The sequence below is a fragment of the Megascapheus bottae genome, chromosome 6 (assembly GCF_031878675.1).
Source record: "Megascapheus bottae isolate mThoBot1 chromosome 6, mThoBot2.hap1, whole genome shotgun sequence".
In the NCBI taxonomy this organism is placed as follows: domain Eukaryota; kingdom Metazoa; phylum Chordata; class Mammalia; order Rodentia; family Geomyidae; genus Megascapheus; species Megascapheus bottae.
In genome coordinates, this window is record NC_143514.1 from 59,357,206 (window position 1) to 59,381,957 (window position 24,752).

Here is a 24,752-nt window from a genome sequence, read left to right on the forward strand (position 1 = left end):
AAGAGAGTCCAGCTGTATATACTATGTCATTAAGAGCAAGTTCTTCCCATCCGTGCCAGCTGAGGTGGACCCACCCAGAGGCCCAGGGATGAGCCCCTCTGAACTCAGGGCCTGAGCACTGTCCTTAGGTTTTCCTCAAGGCTACTGCTCTACCACTTGAGCCACAGCACCACTTCCAGCTTTTTTCTATGTATGTAGTAAAGAGGAATCGAACCTGGGTCTTCATGCATGCTAAGCAAGCTCTCTACCACTAGGCCAAACTCCTGGCTCACACTACACTCTTGGGTGGGTATCAGGGAGGCAGGTCTTGTTGCAGGAATGAGGCTGGAGCTTCATCACGGGGCAGCAGCCTCTGGGGCTGGGAGCACCCCTGGAGTAAAGAGGAAGAGACCCTCCCAGGAGCACAAAGGGTAGACTGAAAGACTTTCCATCTGCATGGTTCTTAGTGTAAGAAGACCTGATGGCTACCGTGTCTGGGAGCCTCTGGTGCTGGAGAGAACTGAACCTTTTGACTTTCTAAGAACCTTCAGCCAGAGACTCTGTCTACCAAGACTTGATGGCACTGGGCACGTATGCAGACTCACAATCCACACAGTGTGTAGCCCAAGTGACTGTCACAAGTCAGCTGGCATAACAGAAATGACAGTCCAGAACTTCTCTAACAATTCTGTTTCCGACATCAAGGATTGTCTTCTAGATAACCATAAATAATACATTTTATTATTGTATGCTTCTGGTGTCCTTTGTGTCCAGCCAATGACCTGGGATAGTTTGGAGCTCAGTGAGGCACAGCACCCATGAAGGAGCAGGATGCTTATCACCTTTTTTTGGTCAGTCATGGGGCTTGAACTCAGAGCCGAGGCACTGTTTCTGAGCTTTTTGGCACACGGGTTAACACTCTACCACTTAAAAGCCATAGCACCACTTCTATTTTTCTGGTGGCTAAGTAGAGATAAAAAGTCTCATGGACTTAACTTCTTGGGCTGGCTTTGAACCACGATCCTCAGATCTCAGCATCCTGAGTAGCTAGGATTACAGGTATGAGCCACTGTCACCCAGCAACCTTCTTAAAAAAAAAAATACAGAAAGGAAAAACAAGGAATTACCCATGTGGATGTGGGTGTACTGGGGGCTTGAACTCAGGGCCTGGACACTGTCCCTGAATTTGTTTTGCTCATGGCCAGTGCTCTACCACTTAAGCCACAGCTTCCCTTCTAGCTTTTTGGTGGTTTTGGTTTTGTTTTTTTTGTGGGTCATTGGGCTTGAACTCTGGGTCTGGGCGCTGTTCCTGAGCTCTTCAGCTCCAGGCTATTGCCCTACCCCTTGAGCCTCGCTTCCCATTTTCTTTTCTTTTTCTTTTTTTGGTGGGCCATGGGGCTTGAACTCGGCCTGGGCACTGTCCCTGAGCTTTTCAGCTCAAGGCTACCCCTCACCCTTGGGCCTGGGCATTGTCCATGAGCTCTTCAGTTCAAGGCTACTACCCTACCCTTATGCCAAGTCCTACTTCTCATTTTCTAGAGGTTAATTGTAGATAAAAGTCTCAGGTCCTTTTGTGCCTGGCCTGGCTCTGAACCTTGATCCTCAGATCTCAGCCTCCTGAGTAGTTAGGATTACAGGTGTGAGCCACTGTGCCCAGACTTTTTGGTGTTTAATTGGGGATTAAGTCTTGGACTTTCTTGCCTGCTGTCTTTGAACCTTGAACTTTGATCCTTAGATCTCAGACTCCTAAGTAGCCTACAGGTTTGAGTCACCAGCACATGGCTAGACTTCCCATTTTTGATGGTCACCAACTGAAAAATAGAAAAGCCCTTGAATAGCGTAAGAGTTGTAAATGGACACAACTATTTTTCGAGGAGTTTCCTATTTCCTGGGCCATGCACAGCAGCTGCAATGGATATCTTATCTGACAGCACTGTAATAGTACCATTTGTCCCCCTTTTTTATTGGGGGGGAGAGGGTCTGTTTATCCAGTTGCCCCAGGGTAGGAAGTAATATAAAGGTATTCAGACCTGACAGAAATGAGAAATCAGTGACAGGCCTATGTGTTAATACCACTAGAGGATCAGTATTCACTGTGTGACTGTGCGCGCGCACGCACGCACGCACGCACGTGTGTGTGTGTGTGTGTGTGTGTGTGTGAGAGAGAGAGAGAGAGAGAGAGAGAGACACACACACAGACAGACAGACAGACAGAGACAGAGAGACAGAGAGAGAGCATGCCAACACTGGGGCCTGAATGTCAGACCTCAAGCTCTCCCTAATTTTTTTTGTTCCTGCTTGGTGCTCTACCACTTGAGACACACTTCCACTTCCAGTTTGCTGGTGGCTAACTGGAGTTAGGTCTCATGGACTTTACTGCCTGGGCTGACTTTGAACCCACAACTTTTTGCTAGTTAACTGGAGCTAAGAGTCTCTTGAATTTGTCTACCCAAATTTGTTATTTGGCCCTGAACCTTGATCCTCAGGTCTGACTCCTGAGTATGTAGGGTTATAAGCATGAGCCACAAGCATCCAGCTATGTTGACTGTCTTTTAAGGAAAGAAAACAGTATGTCTGAAAAATTCCTATGAAATAGGAAAACAGTTGATATAGGAAGAAATGGAACTATAAAAATTAGATACCTACAAACATTTGGGATGTCTGGCATATAATAAACATTTTGTACCTGTTGTCACTATATCTTCTCATTTGGAGCTACTTCTGTTCAAAAATGTGATGTGAAAGAGACAGTGTAGCTCAGAGCTGTTCTTTTTCAGAAACATGCACACTGCATTCCTTCAGAGCAGGATTTGCCTTCTCACTCTCTTTAAAGACCTGGCAGACATCTGGTGAGAAGGTGGAGGCCGGGCTGTGAGCCTTCCATTCCTGTGTTACCAGACATGGAGACCCACACGTGCTGAGGGCCATCTGCACCCACAAGGCCCCCACAGCAATCTTGTTCCACCGGTAATAAAAACAGACCTTACATAAACACTTGACCCATTTTTATTGTGATCTTCCAGTGGTTGTACAAGGGGTTACAATTTAACACGTATGCATCCTATGCTTCTTGATAATCACCCTACTATGGCTCTCCTCTATTTCCCATCCCCTCCTTTCCCACATATGTACATTGAGTATTGTCACTGTATTTGTTCCCCATTCCCTTGCCCATTTATCCATTCCTTTCCCACTAGCCCCCTTTTTTCATTTTTTTGAAAAAAAAAAAAAACTGACGTCTGAGAGCATGGCTCAAGAGGTAGAGCACCTACCAGCAATTATGAGGACTTCAGTTAAAGCCCAGTATTGGTAGGGAAAATAAACTGGTTTTGGAAGTGAATACAAAAAAATAACATGTGGCCAGGAGTGCTTGCCTGGTATGCACGAAGCCCTGGGTTCAATTCCTTGGTACCACATATACAGAAAAAGCTTGAAGTTGTGCTATAGCTCAAGCGGTAGGGTGCTAGCCTTGAGAAAGCTTAGGGACAGTGGCCAGGCCCTGAGTTCAATCTCCAGGACTGGCAAAACAAAACAAAAACAAAAACAAAACCACGTAATTAAAATCACTAATAGATCGATCAACTTATTTCTAGGCTGATTTCTCATACATATATATCGACATATTAGATATCATTTTTATGAAACTGGGATACCGTATTATATGAACTGCTTTTGCTGTGCCTTTTTTTGCTGTATTACAGAGTGAAAATGACCCTGTTAATAACCTTTTTGAAAACATGATTGCCTGTTTTCCCATCACCTAGACACTGTCTGCATCACTGAAAATGTGGTCCATACTTCCATTCCTCCCTCACAGCTGCTAGGGCTGCTGGACCCAGCCCAGTGCAGCAGAGCTGGAGACAGTCATCATCACCTGAGAGGAAACACCAGTGGTTTCCTGGTGGAGGAGCAGCCTGCTCTCTGCCTTGGTCCATCCATCACAGGCTGGGCACAGAGGTTCCCTACAAGGCCCAACTCTGTATGAGTGAGCAAAGAGGAGCCTGGGCTCTTATCATAGCTAAGAGCAGTGGGAGTGCTGTGAGAAGAACTTGGGATGGGAACCAAGCAGTTCCAGGGACAGCAGCTTGCCTTTCTGGCCCGCCCGGGTGCTCCTGGATCCACAGATGGGTGAATCCCTCCAGACCAGGGGCTGGTGTGTCAGCAGCCAGCCTGCCGTGAGGCAGCCAGGTTCCTGGACCATGATGCTCTCCAGGCTCTAGGGCCTCTCTTCCCTCCTTCCTGACAGAGTAGGATGTGTTCCTGTCTACCTACCAAGGGTCCAGGCAACTATGGAGTCTATCACTGCGTCTCCCCTCCAAGGCCTTGGGTCCCCTCTATCCTGCAGCAGACTGTGGTCCTCAAACTCCAATCCCCCACGTGTGGAGGCTGAGTCCAGTAAGTCTCCCAGGACGCACTGCCACTGGCAAGGGGCAGGCTAAGCTTTTACATGGGCTCTGCCACACCATTCTGTATGCGCTTTGGTAATCATGTCATGTGAACTTCAGTTTACCTGTGAAGGGTTCCAGTATGGATTCAATCTATGGACACTCAAGTACTGAAGAGAAGAACCATCAACAGCTCCAATTCTGCTGAGCTGTTGGAACTATCTCAGGCCTCACCTCCCCATGCTGCGAGGGGAGCAGTGACTGGACCAGCATCACAGGATACCATCTGCTCAAGGAGGGCTGACTCTGCTAACCTCTTTATACACATCCTATCACGGTTTAGCTTTATTTTACTTTCTGGTGCCAGTACTGGTGCTTGAACTCAGGGCCTAGGCACTTTCCCTTATCTTTTTTGCTTAAAGCTGGTATTCTACCACTTGAGCCACAGCAACACTTCTGGCTTTTTAGTTTCACAAACTGGGATGGCTTTGAACCACAATCCTCAGATCTCAGTCTTGTAAGTAGCTAGAATTATAAGTGTAAGCCCGGTCAATGCTGTAGTCCCCAGCTTCAAGCGCCTACCCTACAGCTGGTTTCTGTCATCTGAGATTAACCTCTGTACACAAAAGGCTTAACTTATCAGGGTCAACCTGACCACACCATGGTATGCAGTGTGGTCAAATACCATCTAGATATTATTGTGAAGGTAGTTTCTAGCAATCACTGGAAGAGCTCTGCCTCTAGACCCAGGATGGCAACAGTACCACTATCCCCTCCTACTCCCCGGCCTGCAGACTCAAGCCTGCTGATGGCTCTCAGATTTCAGACTTGCTGGTCCCTACAACTATGTGAGCCAGCCAGTCGCTTAAAACACATCTCTGTCTCTCTATACCCCTCCCATCCACACACTACTTAGTGTATATGACAGATACAGGGACTGTAGAGTGGCAGCCATCAACTACTCAACTCTGCTTTGTAGTGAGAAAGCACCTCAGATACAGGCAAACAAATGCATGTGACTGAGATCTAACTAGTCTTCATTAATAAAAAATAAGCCCTGGTAGTTTGCTGACCTCCTGGCTCCTGGTAAAAAAGGCCTAACTGGCAGAGAAGGCACTTTTGAGTCATAAAGTATCTTAAAAGCCTCTATAGGGCTGGGAGTTTGGACTAGTGGTAGAGTGCTTGCCTAACATGCACAGAAGACCTGGGTTCGATTCCTCAGTACCACATACATAGAAAAAAAGCCGGAAGTGGTGCTCAAATGGTAGAGCTCCAGCCCTGAGAAAGTCCAAGGACAGTGCCCAGGCTCTGAGCTCAAGCCCAGGACTGGCAAAAAAAAAAAAAAAAAAAAAAAAAAGCCTCTATATCTGATAGATACCAGTGCGTGCAACCCCTGCTATTTGGGAGGCTGAGATCAGGACTATGATTCTAGGCCAGCCAGGGCAGGCAAGTCACGAGATCTCTTATAAATGGAAGAAGCTGGGTGCAATGGTGGCACAAACTAGTCATCTAACTATGGTGAGAAGTCTAAAATATGAAAATTAGATCTAGGTTCCACTCCTGAATAGGAAATGAAATCACTTCTCAAAAATAACCAGTGTAAAAAAGGGCCGGAGGCATGGCTCAGCAGTGGAGCACATGCCTAGCAAGTATGAGGTCAAACTCTAATACTGCCTAAAACAAAAAGCCTGTAGACTGAGAGTGACAAGAAGCAGGGGCCATACAACTGCCAGCATGCCTTTAGGAGCAGAGGCAACTTTTACACAGAATTATACCAAGTCCTGACCTGGTCTAACACGGACATAATCACCCAGCATCAGGGAATTGGCTGGCCCAAGGGAGGAAATGACAGCTGTAGGGGAAGGCACATGGCCCTGCCCCACACAGCCTGTCTCCAGGAAAAAGCTTAGCCATGGATGCACTCTCCGTTGATAAGTTTCAGAACTCCCTGATGACCACAGTACAAAAAACTAGAATTTATTTTTAATCAAACAAACCACCTAGGAGCCTCAGGTGGCCCAAGCCAGGCCCTCGCATCAGAACCGAGGACACCCAGTGACTGGGCACAGCTGCCAGGTGGGGAAGACAACAGGTGGTGAAAAGAGCCCAGACGAAGGAGGTCCAGAATGTGCTGCAGAAGAGCTGCTCCTCAGAGGGCCCAGCCCACGGAGGGGCTCGGGCCGTAACACAGCTTACTGCACAGAGCACCCCGAGTGCTGGCTCCTTTTGGGATGTGCAGAGGGGGGCGGAGCACATCTCCTCACATGTACTCCCCACAGTCGGCGATGATCACCTTCTGCTTCGGCTTCCCATCCTTGCTGCCCTGGGCCTTTGCAAGCAGAGTGGAAGACAAGTCAAGGGATGAGGAGTGGTTCAGTCCCTTCCTGGCTAGAGCCCCCTCCAGCGTCTCACAGGGCTTGTACGAAGGGCCCAGTTGAAGAGAGGGCCATTTTTGGCCACCTACCTCAATCTGCCGCAACACATCCAGGCCTTCAGTGACCTCCCCGAATACCACGTGCTTGCCATCCAGCCAGTCTGTCTTGTCACAGGTCAGGAAGAACTGGGAGCCATTGGTGTTTGGGCCAGAATTGGCCATGGAGAGGAGGCCTGGGGAGAGTGACCCTGTCAGTTCCCTCACCCTACTCCAGCGCATGCAGACAGTAGACAGACAGCCCCCTGCAGGCAGGTTCATGCTCTGGAATGCACAGACCAGGCAGATGTGGCACTTTGTCTTCCACTCAGTAGTAAGACAAGATGAGCAGGGCTGTTCCAATCATTTCATACCCATTCACTCATTTATTCAGCAAATTAATGTCTACTTTGAACTACTTAATACTCTTGCTCAAGTGTTGTTTTTTTTGACAGTCCTGGGCTTGGGCTCAGGGCCTGGGCACTGTCCTTGGACTTTCTCAAGGCTAGAGCTCTACCACTTGAGCCTCAGCACCACTTCTGGCTTTTTTTCTATGTATGTGATACCAAGGAATCGAACCTGGGTCTTTGTGCATGCTAGGCAAGCACTCTACCACTAGACCAAATTCATGGCCCCATGTCTTTTTGGGGTATTTTTGCTGACTCTACCACTTGGAGAGACCCTCACATCCAGCTTATTGCTGTTTAATCACAGATAAGAATTTCTCGGGCTTATCGGCCTGTGCTGACTCTGAACCCTGATTGGGATTATACTGTCAGCTACCAGCAACTGGCTCTATATTATTTTCTTTTATTTATTTATGTTTGTGGGTCATGGGCTTGAACTAGGCCTAGGCACTGTCTCTGAGCTCTTCAGCTCTTGAGCCACGCCCCACTTCTCATTTTCTAGAGGTTAACTCGAGATAAGAGTCTCAGGTCCTGTGCTCGGGCTGGTTTTGAACCTTGATCCTCAGATCTCAGTCTCCTGAGTAGCTAGGATTACAGGCATGAGCCACTGCACCCGACTTTTGTTTTTATTTTTTTGAAGATTGATAGTACATCTTAGTATGCTGATGGGCAATCCAGCAGAAGAGGACATGGAAGCAACCAAGTTAAAAGCAGGGGGCTGTCCACAGATGGAGGGGAAGGGCAGAAGGCTGAAGCAGGAGTGTGCATGTGTGGAGAAGCAGGAAGAGAGGCATATGATGAGGCGGGAGGGTGACAGGAGGCCCAGGAGTGAAGATGGGAAGGAATCATCTCCGATTGGGATTGAGCACACAAGGGCATTCTGATCAGAACTGTAGCAACAAATTTCAAGTGGGGTCACATAGTCTGCTTCTGTCTCAAATGGGGAGAAGGCAACCCCTGAGATTTTACTAGATGAAGATGGGATGACAGAAAGGGTGAGAGTACAAGAGAGAACTTTCAATGGTAGACCACAGAACCTAAGCTAGGCTTCCAGCAAGTACTGTCTAACAGGGTGAGGTGGGGAACTGGACAGTATATGATTACACGATCATTGCAAGTGAATGCACTGCAGCTAGGGTGAATGATTCTCTTATGTTCAACAGTTAGTGTTTTTCCAACCCTTGACCTGCCTGCCTTTCCTGTCTGTACTGCCACTCTGCCCAGGCCCAGGCCCAGGCCCAGCCAGCATTACCTGGTCCTGTGTGTTTGAGGATAAAGTTTTCATCATCAAACTTCTTCCCATAGATAGACTTGCCCCCGGTGCCATTGTGGTTTGTGAAGTCACCGCCTTGGCACATGAACTGGGGGATGATCCGATGGAAGCTGCTCCCCTTGAAGCCGAAGCCCTTCTCATGGGTACACAGGCAGCGGAAGTTTTCTGAGGGTGGACAGGAAAGGATTCGAAGGTTAAAAGACAAAACAAACCAAGACAAGCAAACAAAGCCACTGAAAAAGTGCTTTGTTTAATGTTTGTATAGTTGTCCTTGGTACCCATACAGTATTGATTCCAGTAATTCAAAATCTCGGTATGCAAAAGTTCCTTTGACCTACATACATTATGTATATATTGTAATATATTGTATGTATATATTTGCTACAATGCTGGGACTTGAACTCAGGGCCTGAGTGCTGTCCCTGAGCTTTTTTGCTCAAAGTTAGTGCTTTACTACCTGAGACACAGCTCTGACTTTTTGGTCTTATAGGGCCAGGAGTGAGGCCTAGTGGGAGAGGGCTTGCCTAGCATGTATCAAGCTCTGGGTTCCATTCCTCAGTATCACATATACAGAAACAAGCCATAAGTGGTGCTGTGGCTAAAGTAGTAGGTATAGTGCTAGCCTTGAGAAAGTCCAAGGACAGTGCCTAGGCCCTGAGTTCCAGCCCCAGGTCTGACAAAAAAAAAAAAGTCCTGCCCTCGCTTGCTCTAAACCATGATCCTCAGATATCAATCTCCTGAGCAGCTAGGACTAGACACATGAGCCACATGTGCCTGGCATCATCTTCCTATATTTTACATCATCTCTAGATGACTTATACCTTATACTGTATAAATGCCATGTAAGTAGTACTTGCTATATACCACACTGTCTAGGGAATAACAACAAAAAGTTCAAACACATTCCGCACAGATACAATATTTTTCTCCCCAGTCCTGGAGCTTGAATTCAGGGCCTGGGCACTGGTCCTTGGACACTTTTTGCTCAAGGCTAGCACTCTGCCTCTTGATCCACAGCACCATGTCTGGTTTTTTCTGAGCATCGTAAGGAAGAATAGAACCCAGGGCTTCGTACATGCAAGACGAGCACTCTACCACCAGGCTATGCTCCCAACCCAAACGACAATTTTTTTTGTCTTTGCCAGCCCCGGGGCTTGAACTCAGGGCCTGGGTACTGTTCTTGAGCTTTCTCAAGGATACAGGTCTACCACTTGAGCCACAGCACTATTTCTGGTATGTATGTGGTACTGAAGAATTGAACTCAGGTCTTGATGCTTGCCAGGCAAGCACCCTACCACTAGGACAAATTTCCAGCCTATAATTTTTTTTGGTCTTTTCTTTTTTGGTACTGAGGAGCAAACCCAGGGGCACTATATTGGCTAGACAAGTGCTTACCACTGATCTACATAACAGCCCCATTTGCAAGTTTTCCTACGTGTGTGTGTGGATCATGGGGCTTGAACTCTGTCTGGGCACTGTCTCTGAGCTCTTCAGCTCAAGGCTACCACCCTATCCATGAGCCAAGCCCCACTTCCCTTTTCTAGAGGTTCATTGGAGATACGCGTCTCAGGTCCTTTTGTGCCTGGGCTGGTTTGAACCTTGATTCTCAGATCTCAGCCTCCTGAGTAGCTAGGATTACAGGTGTGAGCCACCCACTTCAGGCTTCCTCCGTATATTTCTGCCCTGTATTTGGTTGAATCCACACAGTGGATTCCAGGGATGGGGAGGGCTAAATGTGTTTTCATTGTAAGTAAGAGGTGTTCATGTAAACCTCCTAAAGGATGACAGGGCACATTGGTTAAAGAAGGAAGACTCAATATGTACATTCTAGCTCTGTTGCTTCCCCAAGGGACACTAAAATGGTGGTGGAGTATTTCTTTCTTTCTTTTTCTTTTTTTTTTTTGCCAGTCCTGGGTTAGACTCAGGGCCTGAGTACTGTCCTTGGGTTTTTCTCAAGGCTGGAGCTCTACCAATTGAACCACAGCACCACTTCTGACTTTTTTTTTTTTTTTTTTTCTGTGTATGTGGTACCAAAGAATTGAATCTGGGTCTTCCTTCATGCTAGGCAAGCACTCTACCACTAGGCCAAACTCCTGGCCCAGAGTATTTCTTTTGTTTGTTTTGTTTTGTGCTGGTACTGGAGCTTGAACTCAGGGCCTGCATGTTATATCTTGGCTTTTTTGCTAAAGGCTAGTAGTACTCTACGACTTTGAGCCACAGCTTCACTTCTGGCTTTTTAGTGGCCGAATGGAGCAAGAGTCTCACAGACTTCTATGCTAAGTCTGACTTCTAACCACAATCCTCAGATCTAAGCTTCCTGTGTAGCTAGGATTACAGGTGCGAGCTGGCTAGTGCATAGCTGGATAAACCTGTTTTCTGATTTTTGTTTATTCAAAGAAAACCAAAGGATGTTGGAAGAAAACACAGAGCAATTGTTCATGACTTGGAGTTTGGTTATATATAACATCAAATACAAGGGTAATAAAAGAAAAATAGATAAATTATATTTTCTCAAAATTGAAAACTATGTATGTTGAAGGACACCAAAGACTGTGAAACTCTTATCTCCAATTACCCACTAGAAAACTGGAAGTGGGACTGTGGCTCAAGGGGTAGGGTGGTAACCTTGAGCTGAAGAGCTCAGGGACAGCACCCAGGCCAAGTTCAAGCCCTATGACTGACCAAAAAAAAAATTAACTCAGGTCAAAAACATTACTCAGCCACCAGCTTCCCACCAACCAGACCACAGGCCCCTGCTTACCTGCTGTCATGGGCACCACATCGGAACGCAGGAGCATCTGGATGCGGCCAGCTGGCTTGTTCCCAATCTTGATGTCCATGTACACCTGAGGATTTGACCGGGCCTTTTTTGCAGCGGGCTCTCCCTGGGTGCAGAGGAAGCTGCTAGTTAGAGGGAACTCCCGACTCCTCACGTATTAGCATGAGTTCTGCACACACTCAGAACACTACTGAACAGGCTGGATGAGGGGGCTGACAGGACTGAGACTTTTACATGAAGGTGGAGAAAAACACTGTGAGCTAAAGAAAAGGCAGAGAAGAAGACAAAGCTCACAGCACATACAGAAGGGAAACCCACACCGTGTTGGTTGGGGAGGTGTGCTAAGAACAAGGAGAAAGTCCAGGTCATTGTTCTCCTAGGAGGCGAGAACCCTGAATCCATATCAGCTTGAAGGAAAGCTACCAACCTGTCCTGTCTCCTCTATAAAAGGTGAGAAGACAGAGAGGCTGGTACAAAATCCTCAGTGCAGTGGTGTGAGGACCAATCTGGTTCCTCATCAGCCAAGTCACAAGTCTATGCCTGAGTAGAATACAAGAAAGCCCAAAACTTCTCCCTTTCTCACGCAACACAGCTTTTGTCAAAGGACAATGTTCATTGCCTATCCTTTCAGTTTTCTTGCAAATTTCCACAAAAACCTAGGCATAGCCTCTCCTCCATAAGTGGGAGACTTTGTTCTCACCTCATGGGTTTCAGCTTTGGGAGGTTCGGACCCTTCTTCCTCTTTATTCTCTTCAAGAGTCTTCCCAGAAAACTTCTTCAACCAGTCATCATCTGACCAAACTAAATGGGAAGAGGTGAACAAATGTTGAGAAATTCAAAGTATCAGCCAACAGCTAAGGAGATGCTCTGCTCAGTCACTTCCATCTGGAAGAAGTCACTGGAACCCTAGGCCAGCCGGATCCCCTTTGAGAACATCTCAGGTTAATTGCCCTTTCACAAGAATACAGTACTGAGAAAACAAAGAAGATCAAGAGACCAGGTAGGATTTTTCTCATAATATTGTTCTATCTGTGAAACCAGAATAAGCACATGCTCCTTACCAGTATTGACTACCATCCACTCTGTCCAGCAGAAAGTGGCATTTAGCATGCAGTTAGGTAGTGGTAACAATGTAGAAGCCAAACTGGAGGACAAGGAGCCCTCTCTTACCTGGTCTGGAAGAGCCCTCCTTAATTCTCATTGGTTTAGCCAAATTGACACGAATTGTCCGTCCAAAGAGTTCAGATTCATTCTGAAAGATCAAAAATCCAGCTGCTTGGGGCCAGGAGTTTAACCTACTAGTAGAGTGCTTGCCTAGCATTCATGAAGACCTAGGTTCGATTCCTTAGTACCATATATAGAGAAAAAGCCCGAAGTGGTGCTGTCCTTGAGAAAGCCCAAGCACAGTGCTCAGGCCCTGAGTTCAAACCCCAGGACTGGCAAAATAATAATAATAATAATAGTAAAGCATCCAGCTACTTAAACTGTCAAATTGAAAAGGCAGAAAGCATTCCATGTATTTTGAACTATGTTATTTCTCCTCCTTTAATCCAAGTCCCTAGCAAAAGCTTTGCCCTTACACAAAGCAGTTCTCACTAGGAATCTGAAGATAAATCCTTCCCTTAAATGGTCATATACTTCCTCTCTGTCAATACCAGCAAAGGTCTGCCTACCAACCCAGGTTCAGGGGACTTAGAATTATAAGAATAAATGCAGTTTCCCAGAACTGCTTTTCACCTTCACAAGCCAATATCAGCTTTGAGTTGATGAAACATGAGTTCTCTCTGACAGCAAAGGAATTGTGTTTGATGAACAGGTAACAGAGAACAAGGAATAAAGCACTTTATTATTGGGCTGAGAATGTGGCTTAGTGGTAGTGTGCTTGCCTAGCATGCATAAAGCCCTGGGTTCAACTCCTCAGTATCACATACACAGAAAAAGCTGGAAGTGATGCTGTGGCTCAAGTGGTAGAGTGCTAGCCTTGAGCAAAAGAAGTTCAGGGACAGTGCTCAGGCCTGGCCCAAGCCCCAGGATTGGCAAAAAAACAAAACAAAACAAAACAAAAACCCCTTTATTATCCAAAGATAACTGGCGTTTGGGGGATGGATAACTTAATATGAATACACTTAAGAAAATTCTAAAAATTTCATGGTAAAAAGTGGAAAAAATTATTTATACTAGCTACTCAAGAGGCTGAGATCAGGAAATCATAGTTTGAGGCCAGCTGGGGCAAAAAGTTCATAAGACTCCTTTCTCACTAACAGCACACCTGATATCCCAGGTACGGTGAGAACTGTTAAAACAGGAGCTCACAATTCTGGGCCATCTGAGTCTGAAAATAACCAGTGAGTGCTGTGTGCCAGTGGCTCACACCTATCATCCTAGCTACTTGGAAGGCTGAGAAGTAAAAGGTTGTTGTTCTAGGATAATCCAGGTAGAAAAGTCCACCAAACTTCATCTCAACAAAAGGACAAGTAGGTCACAATTGCACCTACCTGTAATCCTAGCAAGGCAGATCACAGTCCAGATAGATAGATAGACAGATAGACAGACAGACAATCTATCGTAAAAGGAATCAGTCAGGGGGCCAGGAGTTTGGCCTAGTGGTTAAAGTGCTTGCCTAGCATGCATGAAGACCCGGGTTCGATTCCTCGGTACCACATACATAGAAAAAAGCCAGAAGTGGTGCTGAGGCTCAACTGGTAGAGCTCTAGCCTTGAGAAAGTCCAAGGACAGTGCTCAGGCCCTGAGCTCAAGCCCAGGACTGGCAAAAAAAAAAAAAAAAAGGAATCAGTCAGGTACAAGTGTAACCCTACCTACTCAAGAGGCTGAGATCTGAAGATCTTGTTTCAAAGCCAATCTGGGCTTCATAAGTCTTTTTGTCCTTGCTAGGGTGACAAATAATGAAAGAGAGAGAAGGAGAGACAGGACCCTGTATACCACCAAAAAGCACCTTCAGTGAACTAGGGATTCCTGGTCATATCATACCATGTTGTCAATAGCTGCTGCGGCATCCTGCCAAAAAAAGACAAGCTGTAAGTTTGTTTGCAGCTGAATGCTAAATATACAGACACTCATTAGCGAAACCTCTACATAGCTTGCCTAGATTTTGTCCGCATATCTAACAAAAGTACCCTCTGGACCGGGAGTTTGGCCTAGTAGTAGAGCATGCTTAGCATGCATGAAGTCCCGGTTCAATTCGTCAGTACCATATATCCAGAAAAGGCCAGAAGTGGTGCTGTGGCTCAAGTGATAGAGTTCTAGCCTTGAGAAAGCTCAAGGGCAGTGTCCAGGTCCTGAGTTCAAGCCCCAGGACTGGCCAAAAAAAAAAAAAAAAAAATGCCCGTGCCTGGGGACTGATGTTTGAGCTGGTGGTCCTGTAATTTACTCTGTAGTTGAAAGCATAATAAATAATCACCAGCACTACGAGCCAAAAATTCTCAATAAACAGCACTGAAGGAGCTCTACAGAGGCAGAATGAGCAGGGTCTGTTAGAAGGTCCAAGGCTGAGACCTAAGGTTCTCAATGTGAAGCCAACCAAAGAAAAAATCTAAGACTTTTTTTTTTTGGTGGGTCATGGGATTTGAACTCTGGGCCTGGGTGCTATCCCTGAGCTCTTCAGGTCAAGGCTACTGCCCTACCTCCCTACCCACTGAGCCTTAGTCCCATTTCCCATTTTCTAATGATTAATTGGAGATAAGAGTCTCTTGTTCGTTAGTGCCAGGCTGGCTTTGAATCAGGATCCTCAGATCTCAGCCTCCAGAGTAGCTAGGATTTTAGGGCTCCAGAGACTCCTATCTCCAATTAACTACATAAAGAAAAAGGATAAACAAAGCAAAAACAATAACAACAAAAACATGGAAATGGACTTGTGGCATACGTGATAGAGCTCTAGCCTTGAGGGAAAAAAGCTCAGGAATAGCACTCAGGCACTGAGCTTGAGCCCCAGGACCAGTACCACTACCACCACCACCACCACCACCAATTTTCTCACCTCTGCCAACTCAAATTCAACAAAAGCAAAGCCTCGGTGCTTTTCTGCAAAAAGGAAAAACAAAACAAAACAAATGATTACCATTGGGGCAATGAGAAGAAACAGAAGCTCACACAATAAAGTCAGTTACATGTCAGATCCAGATGCCAGAAATAACTGTTTAGGCATCTCATTCTTTTTTCTTTGCCAGTCCTGGGCCTTGAGCTCAGGGCCTTAGCACTGTCCTTGGGCTTTCTCAAGGCTACAACTCTACCACTTGAGCCACAGCACCACTTCTGGCTTTTTTCTATGTGTGTGGTATCAAGGAATCGAACCCAGGTCTTCGTGCATGCTAGGCAAGCACTCTACCACTGGGCCAATCTCCCAGCTCAGGAATCTCATTCTTAAGAGTCCTCCTAAATAACATTTTACACAACAATAAGCTTTTTCATAAGCAGAGCTAGATATCAACTGTATTTTTCATATTAAAGAATGAGCATTCAACTCTCTTACTCAAGCCAAACTTAAAATGTTAACCTTCACATATGAGGCAACTAGAAAAATAAAGTCTTAATTTAACCTACTAATTATTAATTTAAATATACAATTTGAAGCTGGGCATAGCAGTGTGCATCTATAACACAAGCTGGTAGAAGGGGTGCCAGTTTGAGGCCAGCCCAGGCAACACAGCAAGACTGTCTCCAATAAAAAGGACATTAACCAGATGCATTGTACTCAAAGCTGCATTGTATCCCATTGTATTGTATTGCATTGTATCCATAAACTGTTGATAAAACCCCACTGTACAACTACTTACAGATAATAAAAAGCAAGAAATGGAGAGAGGAAGAGACAGAGACAGAAAGAACAAGCAAGCTAGCTGGGTGCTGATCTTAGCCATTCAGTAGACTGAGATCTGAGGACTGTGGTTCAGAGTACAAATCTGAAGAGATTCATATGTACAATTAACCAGCAAAAAGCCGGAAGTTGAAGTGGCTCAAATGGTAGAGTACCAGTAGTTACTGAAAAAGTTAAGAGACCCAGGAGTTTAAGCCCTAGTATCAGCACATACAGAAACAACAACAAAGACATCAAGCAAATAAATAGTTTGAATATCGTGTGCATAAAGCATGAATCATAAAACCTGATAAAACCAGCTTTTACTTTCAGGTAAATGCTGTTCTGACTAGAAAGGTCAGTTGCAAGCAAGCATTAGTTTTAGAAGTTAAACACTAAAAGGGCCCTTAGAAAGTCAATATAAGCAAACATATGAAAATATATATACATATATATTAAAAGACTTTCCTGCTGCCTCCTCACATAAGACACATCCAAAGAACTCACCTGTTTCATAATCAAGAGGAATCTGAATATCTGTGATGTCTCCAAAAGGAATAAAAGCAGCATGAAGAACTTTGTCGTCCACTTCTTCTGCCAGCCCACCTAGACATAGGCAGAGGGGATTGCCTTCTGAATTACTGCCTTGGACATTTAACCAAGTACCCGAGGCCAGATCCCATGCTGGACAAAGGAAGAGATCTTTGCATCCAGTCCTTTCGCCACAAAAGCAGCTCCCTCTCATCCACTCCCTGCCTATACTTACATGGTATGCTCCTCTCCAGCCTTCTTTCAGACCTTTAAGTAAATTGCTCTATAGGATTCCCTGCCTCACGTCACTCTGTCAGCCTCGCAAAGCCAATCTGAAGGATCTTGGTGAAAAGCGCAAATTTGAATCTATCACTTCTCGGAACCTCTCAGCCTCTAGGACTTTAAGCAATAAGGTGCAAACTATCCTTAGCAAGCTACACAAGGTCTTTGTAACCTGAGTTTTGCTCATTTTCCAGCACCTTACACGCTGCTTGATTTCTCTGGGTTTCCTGAAAACAGAACTCGCTTGCCACAAGTGTCAGGCTAGTTCGCACCTCGGGGCTTTCGGCTCCCTGGCAGTAAACGCCCTGGCCTCTGAGCCAGGCTGCCCGACCCCAGCCCCGGCGGCACCACCACCCCCTCCAGACGGGCGGATCGCGTTCTTCCAGCCCCTGGGCGTCTCTGGCCGTCCCGAGCACAGCGCTTGTCAAAGACCCACTTCCTCTTAACGAGTCTGGGAAGCCCCTCCTGCAGTGAACACTGAAAATGGGTGGGCGCAAGGGTCTGGGGCACCCCGACAGCCTCTACTCTCCTCCCGGTTCCCGCCGAGCTCAGCGGACTCCGAGGAAGCCCGAATGAAGGCTCGGCCGGAGGCAAAGCACCGCTTCGCAGACCCGGCCCTGACAGCTGTCACCCCTTCCCCACGCCCCCGGCCCACTAGCGGCGGGGTCGCTCGGAAAGCGCGCCTGCTCACCCACGTACAACACACGCTTGGTCGTGGCCATCTTGCTTCCGCACTTTTCCGCCGGAAGCCCGCGGTCTGCCCGCCCCCTCCGCTGCCGCCACGCCCCTCGCCGTAGCCACGCCCCTCGCCGTAGCCACGCCCACTCGCGTCCTGGTCTGCCTCTGCTTCCTGGCGCTTGCGTACTGTCTCATGGATCCGGTACCCCTTGGCTTCCTCCATCCCTTACCTACAGGTGATGAATGGACATACATGGGTAGGGCCCTTCCAGGGCTAGTGGGGTCCTGGGAAACAAACCTAATCAGCTAAGGTTTTATAGGTAAAAGATCAGCTACAGATTAACTGTGGGCCATCCTGGGCTGCTTGATTTTGGACAATCCAGGAGGGGAAGACTGGTTTTTATGCAGGATGGGGTGGCTCACAATTGTATCTCACCTACTTGGGAGTCAGAAATAAGAGGATTGCTTTCTGTGGGCGTTAGAGGACAGCAAAGGACCCTATCTGAAAAACGAGAGCACACACACACACACACACACACACACACGTGCGCATGCGCTGGGGCTGGGGACCCTTAGTCCAAACACTTACGACCCCTTTCCCCACCCCCCAAAAAAGAACATTTTATATTTACTTGTCCCTCAATTTTTCTACACTTTGGAGTCATAATCCTGTAGTCACATCAAGTCATAATATAGATTATCAATTTAACTGGGAACTGGTGATATATGCCAGTAACCCTAGCTACTCAGGAGATTGAGATCTGAGGCTCATTCTTTGAAGCTAGTCCTAGCAGATAAATCTGAGAAACTCTTATTTCCAATTAACCAACAAAAAGCTGGAAGTAGAGATGTGGTTCCAGTTGTAGAGTGCTAGTCTTGAGTGAAAATGCCAAACATGAGGCCTTGAATCCAAGCCCCACTACTACTGCAAGACAAAACAAAATAATGCTTTTTACATTTTTTCATTATCTTTATTCACAAATTCTAGGATGGTAAGTCTATTATATGTATGATAAAATAGGTTATGCAAATAACATGAAGACACAATTATTACGTAAGTACTCTCGGATATATAACCTCTTGAGATAGCTTACTGGACCCAATTCTACCCCTGAATGGGCCAATTTTATGACGCTCCTAGAGATTTGGAGTTGGGTAGCTTTTTTGATTCTCTTTTGTAAGATCCAAGGCTTAGTTGCAAGTCTGGACATCAGCCACTGGAAGCAGCCCTCCCGGGGCCTAGGGGAGGTCTGGTGTCTGGCGCTCTGGGGTGGGGTGGGGCCAGTCTGGAGCAGTACGTCTTCCTGCCACTTTTGTCCGTCCTTCTCTCACGCATCTGAGTTTGCAGGAGAGGGGCCACAGGGGGAGGAGGAAAGCTTCGGCTGGTGCTAGGGATTTCAGTGCTTCTGAAAGATGTGGGCTAGAGAACTTGACTAGACCCCCGGCGGGGGGAGGGGGCTCTTTCCGCTCAGCCAGGATGCCCCTGTTCATGTCACTCTTGAACCTGGTTTCAAGCTTAAATTGTGCAAATTCAAGTTGTGGTGGAGGACAGTCTCCAAAAGTTTCTTCAGTGATTCTTTGGACTCTCTCTTTTTCTACTGTGTTTTCATGAATGAGCCTGGGATCCACATTTCTGTCTAGTCCAGGGTTTCCATCTTGTAGAGGTGTTGTAGAGTTGTGATTTTCAAACACCTGGTTATACTGTTTAAAAACAATGGCCTTGAGTGAGTCCAGGTGTTGGCTTCTTAGGTCCATTTTCATAATCTGGTGGTGGTTGCTAGCCATTTTCAGGGCCTGACTCAGAAGGGGCACAGTGCTCTTCAGGATGGAGAGGGGTGCCAAGGCATACGGAGTCTGGGGATCATACACCACGTAGGTAGGCCTTGAATTCTGTGTTCCCCATGCAGTTCGAATCCAGACTGCACTCTCCTCTGCGACTCTGAAGCTAACCGTCACATTCCTTAATGCTCTCTGAAGAGTTTTCTTAAAGGAACTTTTGAATTGTTCCACATCGAAAAGGTCAACATCTTCATCTGGTCCTTCCCTCATCTGAAAAACATCCCAAACTTTCTGGTGCCGATGAACTTGAGTATAAATGATCTCTAAAAGGGCTGCATCATTGAGACTTGCAGACTTCTCAAAGAGCAGGACCAAATCCAGAGCTAGCTGTTCCTTTCTCTGCCGGAAATTTACAGTCTGCAGTTGGCTCTTGGAGAAAAAATCCCAGGCTTTTAGGATCGTCATCATTTCATACATGGGGATTTTCAAGACAGTCCTCCAGAAAAACTCGGCATCCGTCTTATCCATCTCTCGACCCACATCTCCAGTAGCTCTCCAGCAGCTGCTCCCGCGGGGGCGCTTTCAAAACCCCAATGGTCTGCTTTTTACATTTTGAAATAATTGAAAAAAAATCAAGGATCTTTCCTATGGACATAGACTCTGGCAGGATTGTCCAGGAACCTGGAGAGGTTGCATGTGAGCACAAAGGAAGGGACAACTTGAAGGTGAATACCTTCAGTGGTATCCACCATTGGTGGGAGAAGAAGCAACAGCATCTGAATGAATTCAATCCTTGGTGAGGAAACAGTGGTAATATACACACCAGACAGGCCAGGGCCTTACATATATTCCCAGGTCTAAACACTTGTAGCACATTTGGAAAGAGAAGGTGAAATGAACCCTTACAGAGTATCCATATGGTCTTCTGCTTGAAAGAGTTCTAGACAGAAGAAAGGAAGTTCTACTGTGTTGTCTACGTTGGCCTTGAACTTCTGGGCTCCAGCAATTCTTTTGCCTCTGCCTTGCTGAGCAACTGGGACTACATGCTTGCTGGCATGCAAACTTTTGGAAATAAAGGGTATCATTTCATTTCACATGGGACATTCATGAGTTAGCTCAAGCAGTTTGCTTGCATAAACAAAATAGTAATTCAGTTTGTTTCTGGAGTGTGCAAAGCTACAGTGGCTGTGTGTGAGTGTCCATTCTGGGACTTGAACTCAGGACCTGGGCTATTGTGCTTGAAGCTAATGCTCTACCACTTGAGCTACAGTTTCACTTTCAGATTTTTTTTTTAATTAAAAGAATTTTTTTTTTGGTCCATGTGGGGCTTAAACTCTGGGCCTGAGCACAGTCCCTGAGCTCTTCAGTTCAAGGCTATTGCTCTACCGCATGAGCCACAGCACCATTTGTGGTTTTCTGGTGGTTAATTGGAGATGAGACTCACCAATTTTCCTGCCCGGACTGGCTTTGAACCACAAAACTCAGATCTCAGCCTCCTGAGTAGCTAGGATTCGCACCTGGCTTTAAATTTTAATTTTATTGTTATTGAAAAGGTTATATACAGAAAGGTTACAGTTGCACAAGTCGGGTAATGAGCACATTTCTTTTTAGACAATGCTATCCCTTCCCTCGATTTCTTCCAGTGTCTCCCTCCATCCCTGCCCACAAGTTGTATAGTTCATTTTCCACATAGTGACTAGTGAGTACAGGTCCAGCTTTTTTGATGTTTAATTGGAGATAAGAGTCATCGATTTTCCTTCCCAGGCTGGCTTTGAACCACATTCCTCAGATATCAACCTCCTTAATAGACAAGATTACAGATGCATGCCACTAGCCCCCAGCTTACAGTAACTTTTTTTTAAACAAAAGTGCTATTATTATTATTGTTGTTGTTGTTGTTGTTTATTTTTTTCAGTCATGGGCTTGAACTCAGCCTGGATGCTGTCCTGAGCTCTTGCTCAATGTTAGTCCTCTACTATTTCTGCCCACAGCGTCACTTCATTTTCTGGTGGTTAACTGGAGATAAGACTCTAACAGACTTTCTTGCCCAGGCTTGTTTTAAACCATAATCTCAGCTTCTTGAATAGCTAGACTTATAGGCGTGAGCCACTGGTGCCAGGCAGGAGAATTTTTTTTGCCAGTCCTGAGTCTTGAACTCAGGGCCTGAGCACTGTCCTTGGGCTTTCTCAAAGCCAGTGCTCTACCACTTGAGCCATAGAACTATTTCTGGCTTTTTTTCTACGTATGTGGAAGCGAGGAATCGAACCAGGGTCTTCGTGCATGCTGGACAAGCACTCTACCATGAGGCTAAACTCCCAGCCCTCCTGGATACTTTTTGCTCAAGGCTAGTGCTCTGTCACTTGAGCAACAGCACCACTTTCTGTTTTTTTAATATGTATGTGGTACTAAGGAATCGAATTCAGGGCTTTGTGCATGTGAGGCGAGCACTCTACCACTAGGCTCTGCTCCCAGCCCAGGAGAGCTTTTTAAAAGACCACATTACCCCCTTTAAAAGGATTCTCGTAAGTGACTGAGCCAGAACGTACCAAAACAATAAAAATTGTATACCATGCTACCACTCTTACCAAGTGTTCCAAAAAAACTCAGTACACGATGTCACTGATGTCAATGACAGCCTCCAGCCTGGAAGCAAGTCTGAAGAAAATACAAGATTTATCTTTTCTTGTGGCAATACCTCGTGGAAATTTCCATCTTTAGCAGCGAGCCCGGATAGGTCAGTCAGTGAGAGAGTGAGGAGAATCATTTTCTCTCCTATACATGGATGAGTGCTATCGGACTTCACAAGTGCACATACACACCTTGTCCTTTTTATTGCTTTATTTGCCTGTGTGCTAGTCCTGGGGCCTGAACTGAGGGGCATGGCCGTTGTCCCCAAACTTTGTGCTCAAGACGAGTGCCCTACCACTTAAGCCACAGCTCCACTTCTGGCTCTTTGGTGACTAATTAGCAGTAAGACTGTCATGGACTTTTCTGCCCTAGCTGGCCTCAAATCTCAGCCCTTAGATCTCAGCCTCTACAAAGGTTTAGCACACCTTTTATTCTTAAATGCCTTATTTTGTTTGTTTGTTTATTTATGTTGGTTGTGGGGCTTGAACTCTGGGCCTCAGCGCTGTCCCTGAGCTTTTCATCTCAAGGCTAATGCTCTACCACTTGAGCCACAGAGCCATTTCCAGTTTTATGATAGTTAATTGAAGATAAGAGTCCATGGACATTTTGTGTCTGGACTGGCTTTGAACCATGATTCTCAGATCTCAGCCTTCTGAGTAGCTAGGATTACAGTCATGAGCCATCAGCACCCAGCCTAAATGCCTTATTTTAAAATTGACAGTATAAGTTGTTTGTTTTTCCTATTATACCTTCTAGTTTTTTTATTCCTATATATTAATATATTGATTTTTGTATTGATCTTGCTTCTGACAGCTCTCCTGAACTCTCATATAGTTATTCTCCATATTAGGTTTTCTAAATTGACAGTAATAATTGCATGCAAGTAAGGTTATTTTTTGTTATTTCTCTCTACTTCTTATACCTCTTGTTTATTTTTCTTATTATACTGGCTAGTAGCTCCAACATGCCTGTAATCTCAGCTACTCTGGAGGCAGAGATAGGAGAATATAGTTCAAGGCTCATCCAGACAAAGTTAGCACAAGAATATATCTACAAAACTAAAAGCAAAAGGACTGGGAATGTGGCTCAGGTGGTTGAATACAAACACACGACTGGTGTTCAATCTCTGGTCTATTTAAAACTGTGGGGAACTTGTTTGTAAAGGTATATGTGCTCTGTGTGTGTGTGTGTGTGTGTGTGTGTGTGTGTGTGTGTGTGTGTGACAGAGAGAGAGAGAGAGAGAGAGAGAGAGAGAGAGAGAGAGAGAGAGAGAGAGGAAAACTTACTTTTTTCCCACAGGAATTCATTCTCTGGTGCACTTCTGCCCTATAGACCCCAACTTTGTCTTCCTCGTTCCCTTGAGGAAGCCCAATTTTGCTATTAAAAGAGATTGGAAACAAGAATGACCATTGTTGCCAGGCATTGGTGACTCATGTCTGGAATCCTAGCTCCTCAGGAAGCTGAGATATGATGATCAAGGTTAGAAGCCATCCCAGGCAGAAAAGTCTATGAAATTCTTTTTTTTTTTTTATAATTTTTATTTTTTATTTTTATTTTTTTTTGCCAGTCCTGGGCTTGAGCTCAGGGCCTGAGCACTGTCCTTGGACTTTCTCAAGGCTAGAGCTCTACCACTTGAGCCTCAGCACCACTTCCAGCTTTTTTCTATGTATGTGGTACCGAGGAATCGAACCCGGGTCTTCATGCATGCTAGGCAAGCACTTTAACCACTAGGCCAAACTCCCGGTCCCGTCTATGAAATTCTTATTTCCAATAAACTATTGAGAAAAACTTGAAAGTGGTGCTGTGGTTCAAATGGTAGAGTTCTAGCTTTGAGTAAGGGAAGGTCAGAGACAATGCCCCAGCCTTGAATTCTAGGACTAGTGCGCATGTTTTTTCTCTCTCTCTTCCCCCCCCCCCATCACACACACACACACACACACACACACACACACACAGAATGATCAGTTGTTAACAAATCATGTGTCTTGCAGAACTACCAGCTTTTTGTTTGAGCAGTTTAAGAAGAAAAAGTTTATCAGTAATTAGTTATAGAATCAAAATTTTTAATTTTACCCCTAGGGGGCAGTCATGGATCATAGTTTGGTATAATATTTCTTTTTAATGTTAAAAGAATCAATCAAACACTTTGCCCTTTAAATATGTATTATTGCTTACAATTTTTTTTGTCCCAGGGCCTGAACTCAGGGCCTGATGACTGTCCTTGGGCTTTCTCAAGGCTAGAACTCTACCACTTGAACCACAGCACCACTTCCAACTTTTTCTGAATAGTTTATTGGAAACAAGAATTTCTTAGACTTTTCTGCCTGGATTTACGGCCTTTTCTATGTATGTAGCACCAAGGAATCAAACCTGAGTCTTCCTGCATGCTAGGCAAGCACTCTACCATTAGGCCAAATTTCCATCCTTATTGTTTACGTTTTGTGGGTATGGAACAGAGCCTTAAAAATGTTAAGTGATGCACCTTCTATCTGGTGAATATAATGTAACCCTTCTATTAATTAAAATAAAAAATATATAAAAAAGTTAAGTGATTTGATTAGCTCCTGTGCATTTGTTGTAAGTAGAAAAAATAGATGAGAGATATTAACCTACCTCTATTAACATGTCTCCTACATATTAATGTGTTGCTACCCCTAAATTTAACCCATTCCAATAAAAACTCAGCAGGATTTATTACATAAAAAAATAGAGCATAGTTCATATGAAAAAATAAAGACATGCCTAAGCAAATCCAGGCGACTTCTAAAACAGCAAAATATCAATTACAATGTGGCATTCTTTTCTTATTTT

At 45.4% G+C, this 24,752-nt stretch overlaps 1 protein-coding gene and 1 pseudogene across 1 annotated transcript; both read right to left on the bottom strand.

Annotated features, from left to right (window-relative positions):
- Positions 1-3,763: 3,763 nt before the first annotated feature.
- Ppie (peptidylprolyl isomerase E) lies at positions 3,764-17,616 on the bottom strand. Its single transcript, XM_090335167.1, has 10 exons — positions 17,548-17,616; positions 16,551-16,649; positions 15,228-15,271; positions 14,222-14,248; positions 12,404-12,485; positions 11,934-12,034; positions 11,216-11,339; positions 8,434-8,619; positions 6,829-6,971; positions 3,764-6,693 (listed from the first exon to the last, which is right to left on the bottom strand). Exons 1-10 carry the CDS (start codon positions 17,576-17,578, stop codon positions 6,625-6,627), a joined length of 906 nt encoding a protein of 301 aa, XP_090191293.1. The 5' UTR covers positions 17,579-17,616; the 3' UTR covers positions 3,764-6,624.
- A 1,157-nt stretch (positions 17,617-18,773) lies between these two features.
- On the bottom strand, positions 18,774-19,841 carry LOC150062041 (centromere protein N pseudogene; annotated as a pseudogene).
- Positions 19,842-24,752: the final 4,911 nt, after the last annotated feature.